Here is a 20,453-nt window from a genome sequence, read left to right on the forward strand (position 1 = left end):
AAAAATACTCAGAAAAGATACGACAATCGCAAAAATGTCAAAAATAACTACAATAAATGTATTCATTATTTAAATTATACCAAATTAAATCAGATTTTTATACTCACTAGAATAATTGAAAAATCCAAAATACCCCCCCAAAAAATCATTATTTAAATTATAATACACCCAAATCATATTTTTGACAGAAGTGTGAGGGATTATACTCATGTCCAAAAGAGTGTTTTTAGTAGTGCCCATTCTCTTTGTTCTTTCAAGTGAACGTATATCTAAACGTAGCTCAAAATGACTACGCTAGATGGGCACCTGAACGTATCACGGCAGCCGCGTAGCTTTTGGGTAAAGTTGTCCAAACACGGACATTGCCTGATGTTTGAAGTAACAGTGTGCGTCTATAAACGTGAGTAACTTGTCTATTTCTCGCTTGTTTCATGTTAGACGCTGTTTGCACCATGTTGTAATGTAGTACTGTGTTGTGTGCCGAGCTGGTTGCTAACTGCTGGGCTAGTTAGCCTCGTTAGCATTGGCGCTAAAGCTTTATTGTATTGTAAATGTCTTGTTAGCTTTGTTTGCGCTAAATATGCCACCTTATATTGTTAGCGTCCACATAAACTAACACGCACACACACCCACCTACCTGCAGTGTGTCACGTGACTACAAATAACCATATGGAGACATAAATGTGGATGTGGACGTTCCCTCCTTTGGAATGCACTCACCTGTGCTGAATTGCTATCTTGACTCGACACCCTGGAGAGATTGCTACCCAGGATACACCCGATTAAACTCACTAGAATAAATATAAATTCAAAAATAACAATTATATATATTCATTATTTAAATTATATTATTTTAAATTATATTGCACCTGAAAGGTTTCCTCGGCCCCGCCCACGGACCGGTACTGGGCCCCGGCCCGGTGGTTTGGGACCCCCCCCCTTTCCGTGAGGAGCAGCACTTGAAGCACAATGACCACAAGAAGAAAAGCAGTCCAGCTGAGTGGAAGCCGCTGGTCTTGTTTTGGGACATCTCTGCCTGCAAGGTTGGAAAGAAACCATCCTGACAATGCCCGAAACTGAGGATGAAGATGACAGCTCAGTGGCCAGGCCAAGAATGCGGATCCACATCACCCAAGCAGACGAGAGCGTAGCGTTTCCTGAATTCAAGACAAAATTAAGAAGCTACGAAGACACACAAAAAATGTGTGCTACTGTCGACGAGGACAATGTGATGACAGCACGAGGCAGACGGGCAGCGAGGCCTGCCGGAGGAGGTACGGGTCCAGGCGAGCGAGAGCGGCAGCAAGCGGCTGCGAAGGACGAGGTGTGTTTCCGATGTGGGACTGTCGGACACCGAGCTCGCACCTGTCAGCGCAAAGTGTGGTGCAGACATTGCAGAAGCGCCACACACAGAGCGGAGACCTGCCGAAGCCAAAATTGCAGAGATGATGCCCGTAAAGCTACAGAGAAGCCGGAGGAGCACGAGTACGCGGTCCGGCTGAGTTACATGTCAGCTGACCTCCAGCCGAGCCGGGATGTGAACTTGAGGGGCCTCATGGTCGACTGCGGTGCGACCTCGCACATCATCACTGACCTCGCCAAGTTCAAAAGTTTTGACGAGAGCTTTCAATGGACAGCCGAGGCCGAGCGTTGAAGACAACGCTGAGAGGTGCCTTGTACATCCCCTCCTAGCCTCAAGACATCTTCTCAGTCAAAGCGGCTACAGCCAGCGACGCGACGGTGATCTTCAAATCTTCAAATAAAAAGCCTGATGCGGGGGCTATAGAGCCACTAGGGCTGGTCCACACAGGTTTGGCAGGGCCAATTACACCTCAATCCAGAGAGGGATTCAAGTATGCACTCATTTACTGACGATTATTCCAGTGTTGCGTTTGTGTTTTCTCAAAAACAAAAGTGACACAGTGAAGCTACTGAGCGATTTCTGGCTGATGTAGCGCAAATCAAACGACTCGGATCTGATAATGGTACAGAATACACTTCCAAAAGTTTCAAATCTTTAATGAGTAAAAATGGAATAAAACATGAACCCTCAGCTCCAAATTCGCCACACCAAAATGGCACAGCTGAGCGAAATTGGCGCACACTTTTTGATATGGGAAGATGCATGTTGCTCGAGGGTGAGCTACCAAAAAGTCTGTGGCCTTACGCAATACAGACAGCAGCAGTGATTAGAAATCGATGTTTTAATCACCGAACAAAGCAAACACCAGTACAGTCATTAACTGGGAGACAACCCAACCTGTCCAAAATGCAAAAGTTTGGCTCAGAGTGTTATGCTTAGATTCAAGAGATTCAAGATTCAAGAGAGTTTTATTGTCATGTGCACAGTAAAACAGCAGTTATACCATGCAATGAAAATCTTATTCTGTTCATTCTCCCAAGAAAAGAAAGAAAACACAAGAAAGAATAAGAACATAAGAAACATAAATACCAATAAATTAAGCAACAACAACAGAAGAGACATTAATACAAATAAATATACAAATAAATAAATAAATAAATAAAGTGCTATGAGTGTGTGCGTGTGTTGCGTGCAGCGTGTGTGAGTGCTTGGTTGAGAAGCCTGATGGCCTGTGGGTAAAAGCTGTTTGCCAGCCTTGTGGTCCTGGACTTCAAACTCCTGTAGCGTCTGCCTGACGGTAGGAGTGTGAAGAATGAATAATGAATGTGAATAATGCTTCTGTACATGACCAGAAAAAACTAGACCCCAGGGGTGTTAAAGGTATTTTTGTTGGGTACGACAAATCCAGTCCAGCGTACCTTGTCTATTTCCCTGACACTGGCAAAGTGCAGAAAAATAGATCAGTAAAGTTTGTCTCTGAGCCTAGTGGTGAGGAGCAAAACCTAACCATTTCACCACCTGATGATGATGATGACGATTGGGATCCGAGAGTCAATTACAGGGCAGATAGACCCCAGCAAAATGCTGTTCCAGCCATTGTGACTGAAGAGAGTAGTTGGCCAAAAATAGTGGAAGTTAAACATGAGCCTAGAACCTACCCTTCTAGAGAGCGGAAGAAGCCATCTTACCTTCGTGACTGTTTCTCAGTCAGCTGAAGAAAGGGACCAGGTCCAAAGTAACATGGATTACTGCTACAGAGCAACATACAACATCCCTGTAACCTTAAAGAAGTCATCAATTCAGACAAGTCAATGAGTGGATTCATGCTATAGACGAAGAAATGCAATCTCTTGCAGAAAATAACACATTTATTCTAACCAATTTGCCCCCAGGTAAGAAAGCAGTGGGGGGTAGATGGGTTTATAATTTAAAGAAAAACATTGATGGGTCAGAAAAACACAAGGCCACATATGTGGCAAAAGGCTACAGCCAAAAATGAGGTGTTGATTATGAGGACACTTTTTCTCCTACTGCCAACCTGACTAGTGTCAGAGTGTTGATGCAGAAAGCTGCACAAGAAAACTGGATTTTGCACCAAATAGATGTCAAAAGTGCAAACTTAAATGCACCAATTGATTGTGAGATCTACATGGATCAACCACAAGGTTACAAGGTGAAATCGAGCACTGATGAAGTTGGTCTTTAAACTACAGCACTCATTTTATGGACCTAAACAATTGGGCAGAAATTGGAACAGACTGCTGCACGATTTGACCGAAAATAATTTTGTGCAAAATCAAGCTGATACTTGTGTTTACACAAGCGAAACGGAACAGGACAAAGTGATAATTATCTGGGTCGATGACCTCATTATTGCCGCAAGTAATGAAAATGTGCTAAAATCTGTAAAAGAAATATTTTCATCAAGATTCCAAATGAAAGATTCGGGTAAACTCAAACATTTCCTCGGTATTGATTTTGATCAGACAGATAATTGTGTAAAAAAAAGGGGTATTTATGTTAACAATGTAAGAACAAGTGGGGGTGTTGGGATGTGCTCTCATATTGAGTTCTTTTTGTTTACAATGCATGTGTGGTCATTTGCTTTATTTGTGCCACCTGTGAGTAGGTGTGGTCTAATTTGCTATTCATTAAAACGCCTCAGGGAAAACTGAGGGCAGTCAGTGGTTGGCTGTGTAAAGAGAGTTGCTGTCGCTTCTCTTCTCGTATTTTTGGTGTTTTACAGTTTCCCCCGTCCAGTGCATTTTTGGTGCTTATGCTGCTGTGTACTCAAAGCACCGAGGCCAATGAAAGATGCCACCTTAGTGATGTCTGAGGAGAGCATGCCAACTCAGTCGGTCCTTGCACCGCTCCATGCCAGCCTTGTTATGGGAACACAAGAAAACTGAAGATTCAGGTGCAGTTAGGAAAATCAAGGCAGTTATAGCACAAGATCTGTCTAAAAGATATGCCAGTGAGAGGGAGACTCTGCACATGGCGTCTGCAGTTGACCAACGCTTCAAGAATCTACCTTTTCTGGCTGAAGAACGCCACACTAACTGATGCTGTAATAATGTTGTCTTGCACTTAAGTATCGGGATATATCGAATGGAATCAATGCACACCCCTAATATATAGGTATTTATATGTGAATGAAATAAAGAAAAAAATGAGAGTGGTGTTTCTGATGCATGCTGACAGGCGGGGGGGGGGGGAAGAGAGAGAGAGAGAGAGAGAGAGAGAGAGAGAGAGAGAGAGAGAGAGAGAGAGAGAGAGAGAGAGAGAGAGAGAGAGAGAGAGAGAGAGGTAGTATAGCCGGAGCAGGAAGCTTCCTCTCCGCCAGACTGCCATGAGCACCGAGCAGTTACACCGCGATGTCCACACCCTCCGACACCGCCATGAAGACGTCGCCAGTCAGCAAGCGGAGCAACAGAGCAGCCGGTGATTAGACTCAAGCTGGTAGTCTTCGCGCCATGAAGGAGCTGAAGGGCTGCGGTATGCGCTCCTCCGTTGGCTTCCTGTCCCGCCGAGAGATGACCGGACAGCCGCTCATGAAGGAGGAGTTCCAGAGGCGCAGGCTGGCCGGCTGCTCCAGCCTCTACAAGAAGGACATGCTGGGACACTTCGGCTGCGTCAACGCCATCGAGTTCTCCAACAACGGCGGCGAGTGGCTGGTGTCTGGTCGGTGGACGAATCCTTCATTGCATACTCCGCTAGCATGCTAAGCTAACTAGCACCATAGATAGCTAGTCAGCTGGGTGCTCAGTAGCTAAGTTAGCTTAGCAGCTTTCGCGTCCGAATGTACACACAGCCCCGGACTCGGGCAAAATGTCAGCGGGCTGGAAGAGCTCGTTATACCCCCTCGTGTTAGCAGTTGGCCCCCATGACACCTTACATGGCTAATGATGTGCTGAAAAGCAGTTGTGTGGCCTAGAATAAACACGACAGCCTGCCATGTTTGTTTTTCATTGACTAGCTCGCAGTAGCTGTCCTATTATTAAACAACATAGCGCACTTACTGCAATGTTTAGCAACGGGAATTAACTTTAAAACACATTTTTACGCAGGCTCTTAAAAACAGAGAATTTTGTCGTATAGGGGATCTTTGACTACTGCTTTTGGCTAGCTTCTTTAAAACAACAGAGCGTCCTGTCAGAGAGGATCTTTGAGCAGTATAAACGTATTGCTAGGGTTTTAATATACAAATGTATGCATATATATATATATATATATATATATATAATGTGTGTGTGTATATATATATATATATATATATATATAATGTGTGTGTGTATATATATATATATATATATATAATGTGTGTGTGTATATATATGTGTGTGTATATATATATATGTGTGTATATATATATGTGTATATATATATATATATGTGTGTGTGTATGTATATACAGTATATATATATAAAAGGAGGTGGTAAGCAGGTAGCCTATCTTATGTCTTATTTTCTCTTATGTCTACTATATTGGGTAATAGAAGTGTAAAGGTGATGATAGGGGTTTTTATTTTATGTCTAGAAGTCTTTAATGTTAAAAAGTGTATTTAGAAAGTGGTAAACAGGTTTTCTATAGCTTATTTTCTCTAATGTCTACTATATTGGGTAATAAGAGTGAAGGTGACTATAAGGGTGTTATTTCATGTCTAGAGGGCTGTAATCATGTTAAAAAGTGTATTTAGAAGGTGGTAAACAGGTTTTCTATGTCTTATTTTCTGTCTTAATATCTACTATATTGGGTAATAGGAGTGTAAAGGTGACTATATGGGTGTTATTTCATGTCTTGAGGGGTCTAATAATGTTAAAGTGTATTTAGAAAGTGGTAAACAGGTTTTTTTATGTCTTATTTTGTCTTATGTGTACTATGTTGGGTAATTGGAGTGTAAAGGACTTATCATGGTGGGGTGTGGAACCAAGTAACGGGGAGGGATGTGTTAATTATTTGCTGAAATGTTGTGTTTTGTGTGCACAGGTGGAGATGACCGTCGAGTGTTGTTGTGGCACATGGAGCAAGCCGTCCACGCTCGCTCCAAGCCGCTGAAGCTGAAGGGCGAGCATCTGTCCAACATCTTCTGCTTGGCCTTTGACAGCACCAACAAGAAGGTCTTCTCCGGAGGTGCTGACAATCAAGTAGCAGCGCCACGTCGCCGCTTGTTGACATCTTTTCTCTTTTTGTTTGCTGACCAGGAAACGACGAGCAGGTGATCCTTCACGACGTGGAGCGGTGGGTGTCTGTGATGTCTTCACGGTGTCCTCATTGTCGTCCCCATCAGGGCAAGCGTGCAAGTGTTCTTCTTCTTGCAGGAGGGAGACTCTCAACGTCTTCCTGCACATCGACGCCGTGTACAGTCTGTCCGTAAGCCCCGTCAACGACAACGTCTTCGCCAGCTCGTCCGACGACGGACGCGTCCTCATCTGGGACACTCGCGAGCCGCCACACGGAGGTAAACGGCGGGAAAAGCAGTTGGGTTGGGCTTGATGTCGTTGTGCCCTGTGCTGGGTGTTTTCCAGCTTGTCTATGCCTTTGAATTTAGAGAAAAACATGATTGGACTTTTGCAAAAAGCAGATAAAGAAGTAGAAAATCATCCTTTGTGCTTTCAATGAAAAGCAGAATGGGAATGATGTAAAAAGCCAAGCATGTTTGAGCTTCTTTTCACATCTTCCGGACATGGATGATTGGCACCCCCTGCTGGCTGTTTCCAGCTAGTACAGTGCTGCTGCTTGGAAGCTTAGCTAAAACGCCTCCTGGTTTTTGCAGTTTTTGCATGAAAATGACCTAAAACATGATTGTATTGTTGCAAAAAGGAGAAAGGCAAGCAGATGAAATATGATGAAACATGAAGAAATGGACAAATGTAAGTTTTGTAGCCATTCTAATGTAACTGAGAGGATTTATTTCATGAATACCACTCCTATTTCTACTAGGTACTCTATACTGTATTGCCATTGCAGGACTCCCCCTACAGGATGTCAAGTGTAATGACCCACTACAACAAGCTACTGTAGTTGTGTGTGGAAATGAAGTGTGTTGGTTTTACTGCGCAGAAAAGAACTTTTCAACACTTGTTGTGTAGAGCCGTTCTGCCTGGCCAGCTACCCGTCAGCCTTCCACAGCGTGATGTTCAACCCCGTGGAGCCCAGGCTGCTGGCCACCGCCAACTCCAAGGAAGGTGTGGGATTGTGGGACATCCGCAAGCCACGCAGGTTAGACTGCCATAACAATCCGAGACTTTCTTCTTTCGAGATTGCGCGGGTGTACCTAATGTTGTGTCTTTGCCACGCCGCTCTCATTGGGTCCACCGGGTGGCGCTGTTGATGGATTTATTTCTCCTAGCTTGTGGTGCAAAGCCTTCCAACATGTCCCTCAATCAGGGGTGGCCAAAGTGCACCCCACGGAGGCCATTTGTCACCCACGGCTGTTTTTTATTCTAACAATATCATTCATATAAATAAGAAAAGGACTACAAAAGGAAAAATGAAAAAAAAACATCTGAAATTTTATGACAAAGTCAAAATATATTTAAAAAAATATACTGCTCAAAAAATATTAAAGGAACACTTCGAAAACACATCAGATCTAAACTGGGGGAAAAATAATCTTGAATATCTTTCCTGATAATAAGTGGGTGATGTAACAAAATGATGCCACATCATTTGATAGAAATGAAAATGATCACCCTATAGAGGGGGGAAATCAAATGGAATCTCCTCCATGCGTCCAGGTACCACATTGATGCCCTGGTCCAGATCTGGGAGGAGATCCCCAGGACACCATCCGTAGTCTCATTAGGAGCATGCCCCCACGTTGTCAGGCATGCGTACAAGCACGTGGGGGCCACACAAACTACTGACAATCATTTTGAGTTGCTACAATGACATTTTAGCTAAATGGACCAGTGTGCTGCATCATTTTTTCACTTTCATTTTTGGGGTGTCTTTGATTTCCCCCCTCTATAGGGTGATCATTTTCATTTCTATCAAATGATGTGGCATCATTTTGTTACTAATACATCACCCACTTATTATCAGGAAACATATTCAACATCATTTTTCCCCCACTTTAGATCTGATGTGTTTTCCAAGTGTTCCTTTCATTTTTTTGAGCAGTGTATATATAAAAATATATATCAGTTGTAATCCAACAAGAAAAAGTAATCATTTTAAAAGAACGATGTAATATCAAGAGGGGAAAAATACATCATTTCAGTAGCATCAAGTTGAAATATTAAAGAAAACAGATGTTATTTTTGTAAATTCCTAAAATGAGAAACAAAATGATGAATAAAGTTAAAATTCTGTTGGGAAATTAGTTTGCTGGAAAAGTTATGTCACAGGAATGAAGTGAATATTATGGGAATAAAATCATAATTATGAGAAGGAAATTGACAAGAAGAAAGTTGAAGTAGAGGAGACTTATAAATACATCTTTGGGATTGAATGAGTTAACAGGTTTTTTCGCCGATTTGACAAAGATGAGATGCACTTTTTGTTCTTGAAATATATGTAACTTTATAGCATATTTTACAAAATATCAAAGTGGCATCCTTTCATTTTGCAAGAAAACGTTTGGACACCTCATCCTACAGTATGTCCTTCCTTTGTGCTGTTTCAGCTCGCTGCTACGCTACGGCGGCAGCATGTCTCTGCAGAGCGCCATGAGCGTTCGCTTCAACAGCACGGGCACGCAGCTGCTGGCTCTGCGGCGCCGCCTGCCGCCCGTCCTCTACGAGCTGCACTCACGCCTGCCCAGCTTCCAGTTTGACAACCAGGGCTACTTCAACTCCTGCACCATGAAGAGCTGCTGTTTCGCAGGCGACAGAGATCAGGTTGGCTACATCCTCAAAAGGTGGAAAGAAACGCTGCACCCCGAATAGACACCAACAAGCATACATTGCACAGTGTTGGACAGACAGTTTTTTGATGGAATTGATTTCATGTGCGGCTTAATCAACTTAGAATAATATAATACAAACTTAGAAAACAAAGTTGGCATTTTTCGAAAATTAGGTAACAAAAAGAGTTGTAATCTGATGAGAATAAAGTCAAACTATGTAGCCCTCAAGGAATAGTGGTAATCTAACAAGCTGCAGCGTCGCGTGGACATCGGGGGAGGAGGGATCACACTCCTCAGCCTTGCTGGCAAGGTCTATTCAGGGGTTCTGGAGAGGAGGATCCGCCGGATAGTTGAATCTCAGATCTCAGTCCTGGTTGTAGAACTGTGGACCAGCTCTTCACTCTTGGCTTATTTCCTCCTTGAGGGTGAGGGTGCATGGGAGTTTGCCTAACCAGTCTACATGTGTTTTGTCGACTCGGAGAAGGCATTCGACTGTGTTCTCGAGGAATTCTGTGGGTAGTACTCTGGGAATATGGTGTATCGGACCAGCTAATTGAGGCTCTGCATTGCCGGCAATAAGTCAGATCAGTTTCCAGTGAGGGTTGGACTCCACCAGGGCTACCCTTTGTCACCGATTCTGTTCATTACTTTGATGGAAAGAATTTTTAGACCCAGACGGGTTGAGGGGTTCCGGTTTGGTGGCTGCAGGATTGGGTCTCTGCTTTTTGCAGATGATGTGGTACTGGTGGCTTCATCAAGCCGTGACCTTCAACTCTTACTGGATTGGTTCACAGTCAAGTGTGAAAGGGCCGGGATGAGAATCAGCACCTCCAAGTCCGTGTCCATGGTTCTCACCTGGAAAATGGTGGAATCCCATCTCCGGGCCAGGGATGACATCTTGCCCTAACTGGAGGAGTTTAACTACCTCTGAGGTCTTGTTCACATGTGAGGGAAGGATGGAACGTGAGATCGACAGGCGAATTGGTGCGGCGTCTGCAGTGATGCGCACTGTGCATCGCTCCTTTTTGTGGTGAAGAGAGAGCTGTGCCAAAAGGCAAACCTCTCAAATTACCAGTCCATATACGTTACTACTCTCACCTATCGTCATGAACCGAGGAAAAGGCTTCTTGAGACGTCATCTGTACTTCTGTGAAGAAGGTGTCGGACGTTTCGCTCCTCATCCGAAGAGCTTCGTCAGCGAGCTTTCGTCAGTGACCGAAAGGACAAGATGGCGGTCAAGCGGATGAAGTGAGGGGTTCTCTGTTCTCCGTTGAGTGGCTGGACTCTCCCTGAGAGATAAGGTGAGAAGCACGGTCATCCTGTAGAAACTCGCAGTAGAAGTGCTGCTCCTCCGCATTTAGAGGAACCAGATGAGGTGGCTCGGGCATTTGGTCAGGATTAGGGTGGTTCTTATTTTACAAAAGTCTGGAAAACCATCGTCTGACCCCTAAAAATAGTTGAGTTGCATGAAAAACTAACCCTGTAAAATTTTCAGAAAAATTGAATAATACAGGGTGATTAAAAAAGAAGTTGGTGGTGGCCAACAATGACTTGGCATAGTCCCATATACAGTGATTTATGTAGGGCACACAAATCACAACACTGTAACTGTAAATAAAAAAATTTCAATACCTACCTAGACTAGGGTTAGGGTTAGGGATAGGAATAGGGTACCCCAACCCTCCTGTAACCCCAAACCCTAACTCTTAAGCCAACAGTAACCATAGATATTTGTTGTTGGGCTTGGATACCTCAATGCAGCAGCACCAAATTTCTCATATTTTTGCTTTATAAGAGTAAGTGGTTGTTTATTATTATTGCTAAAACAGGTTGGGTCCTCGCCATACCACCGGTGAAGGTTTTTTGGGAATGGGAGCACATATGTAGCTCTTATGATGAAACTGATGTTTCTTGCTTCCATTTCCCAGAGCTCCCTCCAGGTGAGCTTTCTCCTCTCCACGCCTTCCAACCTCATCCATTGTCTCTGCTTGGCAAGAGAGACATCCTTTGCGCTTCTTTCAGCCTCCTGACGCCGCACCTCGTCTACCACCATTTTTCTCCTTTTGTGAAGGTGAAGCTTTGTGTCAAGTTTGTTTATTTACTGCAACACCGGATCCTCCTCTTCACAGCTGGACATGTCCCACAATGTCGTTGTGCTTCAGGGCTGACGTAGTGTGCTGTACTGCGTGGGATGGTGTTCATTGCCTTCCATTGTTAACAGAGGTGATGCAGCATTGCTAACGTTCTGATCTCTGGAGTCCTTCAATGTCATCTGTAGTCTCACTTTAGAGCATTTGTATTCTTCAGTGAGGCTTGTGATAAGTAGTTCAAGCACTCCTTTGCCGTAGATGCTGATTTTGGTCAAACAGTGTGGGACTCCAAGCTACTTCGTCACATACGCAGTTATGTTTCGCTCCATCTTCACCACTGTTGATATTGGGACCCTGTAGATCGTGAGTGGCCGCATTTCACTGGGGAGTAGTCCAAATTGTAGGAACCAGAGTTTGAGCTTCCTTGGCAACATTTCCTTGTTGATGGTGTTCAGACTGGTGGTGATGTCCTGCCTAAGTACCTGTACCTGGTCTTTGTCCCTGAGGCTTGTATTGTACCATCTACCCAGGCTTTTGACGGGTTGCTCTGACAGCATCGGTATTGGGTCGTCACCAATGCAGAACCTCACATTCTTAAGCTCTCCCTTGACTATTGACATGCTCCGTGGCTTGATTTTTACCCGGGCCCATCTGATGTTCTCCTGCAGCTTTCGAAGCAGCCGCCTGGTGCATACTGCAGTAGTGGTCAGCGTGGTCATGTCATCCATGAATGCTCGGATAGGTGGAAAGCGGGTTCCGTTCTTAGTTCGCTCTCCTCCCACCACCCATCAAGAGGCGCTGATGACTTCCATGGCCATTGTGAATGCCAGCGGTGAGACTCTGCAGCCTGCCATGATGCCTACTTCTAGAAGCTGCCATGTTGTGTAGTAGGTTGTTGTGAAGCACAGTTGTAGGTCTCCAAGTAGGCTTTCACAAGAGCAGTGATGGCTAATGGAACGTGGAGGAAGTTGAAGGATTCTCAGAGGAGATTGTAGGGAACTGATCCAAAGGCATTAGCCAAGTCGAGGAAGGTTCCATGGAGGTCTCTTTTGTCATTCGACATTCGTTTTGGATCTGGTGCCAGATCATACTGGTATGCTCCAAGCAACCAGAGAACCCTGGCATGCAGGCTTTCTGTATAGATGTATCAATGTACTTGTTCTTCTCCAGGTAGGTGGACAGATTTTCTCTCCAACTTTGAGACAGCAGATTGGCTAGAATTGACTGATATCTGCTGCATCCTTCTCTTTGGGAATTAGCACGCCTCCTACCCTTCGCCACGCCTTGGGTATTATTCCCTTTTGTCATACTGTCTTCATGTGCCTCCACAGATAGCGTAGAACATCTGGTGCCTTCTTATACAGCTTATACGACACTCCATTTGGTCCAGGAGCTGATGCCGATCTTGCGTGCCGTACTATGTTCTCTACTTCCTTCCATTTTGGAGTGCCAGTCTCCAGATGGAATTCAGGAGGTTGAACAGGTGACATGAATGTATGTTAAGTTACTTACTGTTAATGTACTTAAAGAGAATGAGCATTAAGAGAGACTGTTTTGAAAATACAACCCCCTAGAATTACTCTAAAATGACTGACGACCACTTTTTCTGTTGAGCCATTATTAGTTTTGACCAACTTTGAGGTCTGTGAGCTACCTCTGAATATTATTCAATGTCTTTGGAAGTGTTCCAGGGCAAGTTTAGGGTTTTGTCCGGAGTTTCTTTTCTTCCCCCGAGGGAGTTTTTCCTTGCCTCCGTCGCCAAGTGCTTGCTCTTGGGGTTTCAGTTGGTTCTTTGTTTTCAGTTGTGACCTTCATGTATAAAGTGCTATGAGACAACTGTATGATTTGGCGCTATAGAAATGAAATGAATTGAGTTTTTCATGCAGTTAAGTTTAGGGTTAAGGTATGTTTGGGTAACCCTTTTCCTATCTCTAACCCTAACCCGAGTTTGGGTGCAATATAAAATATGTATGATCATTCTGTGTGGTAAATGTCTCTTGTGTGTCCTCAGTACATCCTGTCTGGGTCGGATGACTTTAACCTCTACATGTGGAAAATCCCCAGGGACCCTGAAGCGGGTGAGTTGTCCTTGACGTTTCCGTGGTGTCACAGTCGTAGTGGCATTGCACGTGTTGTTGGGGTGTGACTCGTCGCTGTGCTCTCAGGAGGCCCAGGTCGTGTGGTGAACGGGGCCTTCATGGTCCTGAAGGGTCACCGCTCCATCGTGAACCAGGTTCGCTTCAACCCCCACACCTACATGATCTGCTCCTCCGGGGTGGAGAAAGTAATCAAGGTGTGTGTCTTTTATTAATAAGTACAAACCTCCTCCATCATATACTCTCATTTTCTCCAGCCGCTTTCACTCAACAGGTGTCCCGATCCAACATTCATATCAGATATCACCTCGATATTGGCCAAAAAACTAAACAAAACGGGCAAAGTCATCCCTCGCCACTTTTCACGGCTTCACACTATCACAGCTTTTCACACACATATGAAATAATGAATCATGCTGTCTTGTGCTAATAGGGCCTATTATGAGTCTAAATACTGTATATGCATATTTAAACACAGTTGACATATTTTTGGCTTAAATGAAGCATTTTCAAGCATACAAATGGCTAAATGAAGCCAAATACAAATATAAGGCATTCAGAAGACTCATTCATAAACATGTTGTGATGATATGTAGTATTCTATGCTGGTCACTATGTGTCAGTATTGTTACATTGATGACACAAAAGCCACTGTACAGAAACTGGAACATTGTCTTAGTTTCTCTTATGTCTATATTGGGTAATAGAAGTGTAAAGGTGACTATAGGGGTGTTATTCCATGTCTAGAGGGCTCTAACCATGTTAAAATGCATATTTAGAAGGTGCTAAACAGGTTTTCTCTGTCTTATTTTGCTTATTATGTACTATATTGGGTAGTAGAAGTGTAAAGATGACTATAGGGGAGTTATTACATGTCCAGATGGCTCTAGTCATATTAAGTATATTTAGAAGGTGGTAAACAGGTTTTCTACGTCTTATTTTCTTTTATGTCTACTAAAGGTGACTATAGGGGTGTTATTTCTTGTCTTGAGGGGGCGGCATGCCTCAGGTGGTAGAGTGCTCGTCTCCCAACCTGAAGGTTGCGGGTTCGATTCTCCGTCCTCCAGTGATCATGTCAAAGTATGCTTGGGCAAAATGCTGGTGAACAGTTGCTCCTGAAGCTCATTAGGCAGGTAAATGTGCTAACAGTGTCAAAGCGCTTTGAAAAGCCTTATACAAGTGAAAGATCATTTACCATTACCATTTAGAAGGCTCTCATCGTGCGTATCTACAAGATGGTAAACAGGTATTTCTATTTCACGTTCAGGTGTGGAACCGATGATCCGCCATCAACGACTGTATGAAATTATATCGGCCCGCATCAATAATCTCCGATATCAGCACCTGATCCAAGCAGGGGCACTCATGGTTTACTGTTGCTGTTGTCTGATTGATATCACTTAATTTATCCCTTTCTATCATTTCACACTACTAAATAACTTACGTATGATTCCTGCTGATATCAGATTGATATCAATATCAGCCAATACTATCGGAAGTGAAAAAGTTGTATTGGGACATACCTAGCATTAGTTATCGTGGTTGATGTTTGTGGTGCACGGCAGGTGTGGAGTCCGTATCAGCAGCCCGACAGCCTTGGCGACCTTGATGGCCACGTGGAGGACAAGTCCCGCAGCCTGTACACGCACGAGGAGTACATCAGTCTGGTTCTGAACAGCGGCAGCGGTCTGTCCCACGACTACGTGAGCCAGTCCATCCAGGAGGACCCTCGTATGATGGCGTTCTTCGACTCGCTGGTGCGGAGGGAGATCGAGGGCTGGAGCTCAGACTCGGACAGCGACCTGAGCGAGGAGGCCATCATGCAGCTCCATGCTCGCGGCCGCCGCTCCGCCCGCGCGACGGCAGCGACTCCGCCCGCGCCCTCGGCCGCAGGTCACCGCAGCGACTCCGAGAATTCCAGCTCCTCCTCCCTGGCGGGACCGGAACCCTCCGGAGGCGAGGAGCGAGCCGGCACAGAGAGCGAGGGGCGGTCCAGAAGGCGGAGCAGACCTCAACGGCAGCAGTCGGGCTTCCAGGTGAACGACGACTCGGACTCCAGCGAGTTCTGGCTGGACCCCATGCCGCGTCCTCGCTCCCCGAGCCCCCGGGACTACGCCACCCTCTCCATACCGTCCTCCACCTCCCCCTCGCTCCTCGCCGGGGCCTCCAGCTCCTCGGCGACCACGTCCAGCTCCAGCAGCGAGGACGAAGAACGGCGCAGCGCAGTGAGGCGCCGCAATGTGATGAGGCGACACCGTCGTATGCACGCAGTCTCTCGGGCCGGGGAGCGACCTGACTCGGTGCAGGCCTTGTTCTCCGCCATCGACTCCTGTAGCTACCCATCCATCTCGGTGGACGACCTGACGTCCTCGTCGGGTGAGGAACAGAACGCCTTGCAGATGGAGGAAAAACGTCTCATTCTGGCAGACTTTGTGTGCGGTAGCCCCGTCATGTCCCCCGCCAGTCTGAACGGGAACCAGCGGACCGAAGGGATGGCGGAGTCCAACCCAGAGGGGGCGGCGTGCAGCGGCGTGACTCAAAGCGGCCCAGGAGTCTATGGGCGGCACCGAACCACGGCGCCAGGCGACAGCGCCTCCGTTGTGTCAGAGGAAGAGGACGGCGTCATGGCGGCCGAGAGGCTGAAAGCAGGCACACAGAAACGGACCCACGTGGGACCAGAAGAAGGAGACGGCGGGTCATCGCCCTCGGAGAAGAAGCTGAAAACTTAGCGAGCGCACTCCTTTGCCACTTTTGTCGTCATTACTTTTTTCCTGCTGACAAAAGCAGTCGTCACACAAGCACCGCCCACAACGTGGAGCTGCTAGACTGATGGAGGACTTTTTTTTTTTTTTTTGACAACTTGAGCGTACGTGAAGGATGATTTTAGTTTGATACGATGCATTCGATGTTTCTGCTGTGTTGACCCCGCCCCTGAGGCAGCCATCTTCCTTTTCCTTCCATTAAAAAGCCTCATTTCTTCTCCCACACTTCCTTCCTTCAGCATTTCAGCTCCCAATGCTAACTCATGCTAAAGTCTCCTTGGGAACTGGCGTCGCTCTCGTTTGTACCATTTTCATGGAGGTAATAGTCGCTGGAGTTTCACTAATATGCTGCCCCCTACTGGCAAAGTGCCAGAGGTGTCACATATTGGTGTATTTTTGATTAAAAACAAAAAAATCGGGTACCTCTGTTTTTGCAGCTCATTCGTTTCAAAAGGATGAAAACCTTTCCTATAGGAAATATTGCAAATCCAATTAATGATTATTAATTATAGTAATACATATTAATTATATTATTTATTCATAATTTAAATTAATTACTGTGAACAAAAATCCAGAAAAATAGAATAATTCTGCTTATACATTTAAAAAGTGTATTTAGAAGGTGGTTTACAGGTTTTCTATGTCTTATTTTCTCTTGTGTCTACTATATTGGGTAATAGGAGTGTAAAGGTGACTATAGGGGTGTTATTTCATGTCTAGAGGGCTCTAATCATGTTAAAAAGCCTATTCAAAAGGTCTAGAAGGAATCTGATGGTGGAATTCACTTATGGTTGGATCTGGAACCAATTATATTTCAACTCTGCTACTAAAATGACGTTTTCTTTCCAAAATATTGCGTGTTTATTCTCGTAAAATTGCCTGTTTTCTTGTTCGAATATGATTTTTTTTCTTTTAATATTCTGCCGCTATTTCCTTAAAATGATAGCCCTTCTCATTTCTCTTTCTCTTTTCTTGACTATATAAGCTATTATATGAACGATATGCAACAATATGCTATTAAAGTGACATTATTTTTCCTCATATTATGGCCTAAATCTTGTAAAATTGCGACTTTCTCGTTGGATTACTTTTTTTCTCTCTAAATATTTAGACTTCATTCCTATATAACTTTTGCCTAACCTAATTTCCCACAAGTTACAATTTACTACTTTTAAAACTATACAGTAGTACCTCGCATAACATAAACCTCCTTTTACGTAAATTCCACTGAACATAAAGAATTTATGTAAAGTTTTTGCTTCGTATTACAGAAGAAATTCCATATAACATAAAGCGTCAAGTCAGTGCAAGTCTTTTTTTTTTTTTTTTCCAATCAACTTTATTAATGCCTCAAGTCGGTGCAAGTTCAGACTAACACTTGGTGACGCCTTCTGACGCATCACGCTCTCATTGGCTGATTTTCGAGGCACCGCCTCCGCTCTCATCTCATTGATTGATTATCAGGGCACCGCCTCTGCTCTCATCTCATTGGCGGAGTTATACAGCACGTACGTGAATTTGTGTGAGACAGGCTTGTCTCTTCAAACTCCTTCCTCTTGGTAGTCCCCCTGAAACTAACTTTTAAATTAACGAACAATTAAGTTAAGTTACAAATTAAAATTTTGCACACAGCATTATCGTGTAGTGCGTGTGTGTTTGTCTGTGAGACCAGCTGACTCTTAGACTCTTTGAGTCGCGTTTCGCCTCAGGCTAGTCCTCCTCCTCCTTCCTGCCTCCACTTGCGCTCCTGATCAAGACATCTCGTGAACGGTAGGATTGTTTCTGTTTTTCAATTTTATTCATTTACAGTAATCTTATTTATTACCTTATTTTAGATTGGAATGTTACTCTACTATGTTTATGCTAACGTTTTCTTATATTTACCCACCATATTTGGTGGACTTTGAATATTTTGAAGGGCCAAAGGTGTGAGTTTGGGAAGATCTTGGAACGGATTAGGCTATTTACATGTATTTTACACTTCCTATAACATAAAATCCCTATAACATAAAGGTTCTCGGAAAGGATTATTTACATTGTAGGGGCGTCTACTGTACTTTTTTCGACGCTAGTAAAATGATTTTCCCTCCTATTACAAGTTTATTCTTGTAAAATTGCCTAATTTTTTTGTCATTACAATATGAACTTTTCTCTTAATATTTTGACTTTATTCTCATAAAATTACAGCCTTTTTTCGCTTCTGCGAAATGTAAAATGTACCAAATGTTAATTTCTCCGAATATTACGTTATTCTCATAAAATTGCGGCTTTTTTACAGTTAGATGACTTTCTTGCTCTGAATTTGCAAATGATATACAACATATCCACTGCTCTTGTGTGGCTTGTGTGACCTTTGCCAACGTGTTGATTGATATTGAATGGTTCTCTTAAGAGCACGATAAGAACCGATTTCCGTTTGCATACAAGAACTGCTCCTTCTTCTAACATACAGTCAAACCTGTCTTAGCAGCCACGGCCACCTGCCTATGGCAGCCACTGAAAAATCCCCCCCAGCAAATGTACATGTTATAGACCCTGTGTATAGCAGTCACCTGTCCAACGCGGCCAGCGGCCACCCATTTTGTCTCCCTTGGTCAATATCTGACTGCATATAGCGGCCAAATTACAGACTCAAGCAGAAGCTTCATGCACGAAAAAGTTTCATTTTTCAATCAATAAAGCCGTCGAGTGTAGACTTTAATTACTGAGTCCTAGCTCAGTCACAATCATTCACAAGATCCACACAAACTGTCAGTTGTTCCACATAAAAAGCCGTCTTCTTTTGAGCTTGCTATTTCCTGGTCAAACATGTAACTTTAAGAGCATTTGCACCAAAACATTACCGCAAAGTAGGCTGGGAACAGGACGTGCTCCCAGCGACGCTACAATACTGCCTGCACGCTAAACACACTAGCATGCATGCTATCGTATGTTTTTAAAAAGTCAGCGGGAGCAAAACTGAGTTGGGTTGTACTTAATTGAAGTATTTTAGAATGTACTCACATTATTTTTCATCAATTCTCATCCACAAATCCATCAAAGTCCTCATCTTCTGTATTCGACACAAACAAAGCCGTCTTCTTTGGAGCTTGTTGTAGACAGTGACACCGTTTATTTCCTGGTGTGCACTGGTCAATACTGTAATGCCGCTTGTTGTGGGGAAGGAGAGACTCACGTCGCCGATGCACTTTAATGGCTTTATTAACAGCGGAGAACACTGCAGGACTTTACATCCACGCCAACATAAACACACTTCCCAACTCTCTCCAAACTCACAGCTAGCACTGAGCCTAGCTCTCCTGCTCGAGACGCCCACCGTCACTTCCCGTCACTTCCTAATGAACTAAAGCTGTAATGACACTCTGCCGTATAAAAAGTAAAATATTAAAAACAAGCATAATACATTACAGGCACAGCTTTGTTCTGTGGGTCGTGGATAATAACAAGCCTAGTAGTGCTGTACAACTTTTATCCGCAGTCCCACAGTGCCCTCTACTGGTCAACATTCAAAATGACCGTCAACCTGTCCATAAAGGCCACCTGTCTATAGCGGCCACTTTTGCAGTCTCTCTCTAGTGGCCGCTATAGACAAGTTTGACTGTATATCTGGGAATCGGTTCCTCATCACACACTTTAAAAGGGGTCGTTTGAGAAAAATATCCACTCCTTCGCAAATGTTACACATCTACGAGCAAGTTGGTGGCAGCGGTTGAATATCAGCGCATACACTCCTGATCAAAATCTGAAGACCAGTTGAAAAATGGCTCGAATTAGCATTTTGCACATTTGGATCTTAATGAGGTTTTAAGTAGAGCTACAATATGCAAAACAAGATGGGGGGGGTGAGACAACAAGCATTTTGAAAAAGTCATTTATTGAAAACAACAATTCAACTGAAATGGGCTGTTTATCAGCTGATCAAAAGTTTAAGACCACAGGCTATAAAAGCCCAAATGTGCTCCAAATGTTGATGTGGAAGGGGGTCCATCATGGTCTGGGGTGCTTTTTCATTCAGTGGAACACCGGAGCTTCAGGTGGTGCGGGGTCGTCAAACGGATGCAGATGTTGGGGCGGGCATCCCTCATGACTGAGGGCCCTCGTGTGTGTGGTACCAGCTGGGTTCTTCAACAGGACAACGCTGCAGTTCACAATGCTGGCTTGACCAAGGACTTCTTCAGGGAGAATAACATCACTCTTTTGGACCATCCTGATTTCAATCCCATAGAGAACATTTGGGATGGATGGCAAGGGAAGTTTCTAAAAATGGCCATCAGTTCCAGACAGTTGATGGC

The 20,453-nt window shown here is 44.2% G+C and overlaps 1 protein-coding gene across 1 annotated transcript; it reads left to right on the forward strand.

Annotated features, from left to right (window-relative positions):
- The first annotated feature begins 4,678 nt into the window (after positions 1-4,678).
- dcaf5 (ddb1 and cul4 associated factor 5) lies at positions 4,679-19,051 on the forward strand. Its single transcript, XM_054797122.1, has 9 exons — positions 4,679-5,044; positions 6,351-6,494; positions 6,566-6,602; positions 6,683-6,822; positions 7,454-7,583; positions 8,992-9,205; positions 13,315-13,381; positions 13,469-13,596; positions 14,965-19,051. The coding sequence occupies exons 1-9, from the start codon at positions 4,837-4,839 to the stop codon at positions 16,126-16,128; spliced, it is 2,232 nt and encodes a 743-aa protein (XP_054653097.1). The 5' UTR covers positions 4,679-4,836; the 3' UTR covers positions 16,129-19,051.
- The last annotated feature ends 1,402 nt before the right edge of the window (positions 19,052-20,453 follow it).

Source organism: Dunckerocampus dactyliophorus, chromosome 13 (assembly GCF_027744805.1).
Source record: "Dunckerocampus dactyliophorus isolate RoL2022-P2 chromosome 13, RoL_Ddac_1.1, whole genome shotgun sequence".
Classification (NCBI taxonomy): Eukaryota; Metazoa; Chordata; class Actinopteri; order Syngnathiformes; family Syngnathidae; genus Dunckerocampus; species Dunckerocampus dactyliophorus.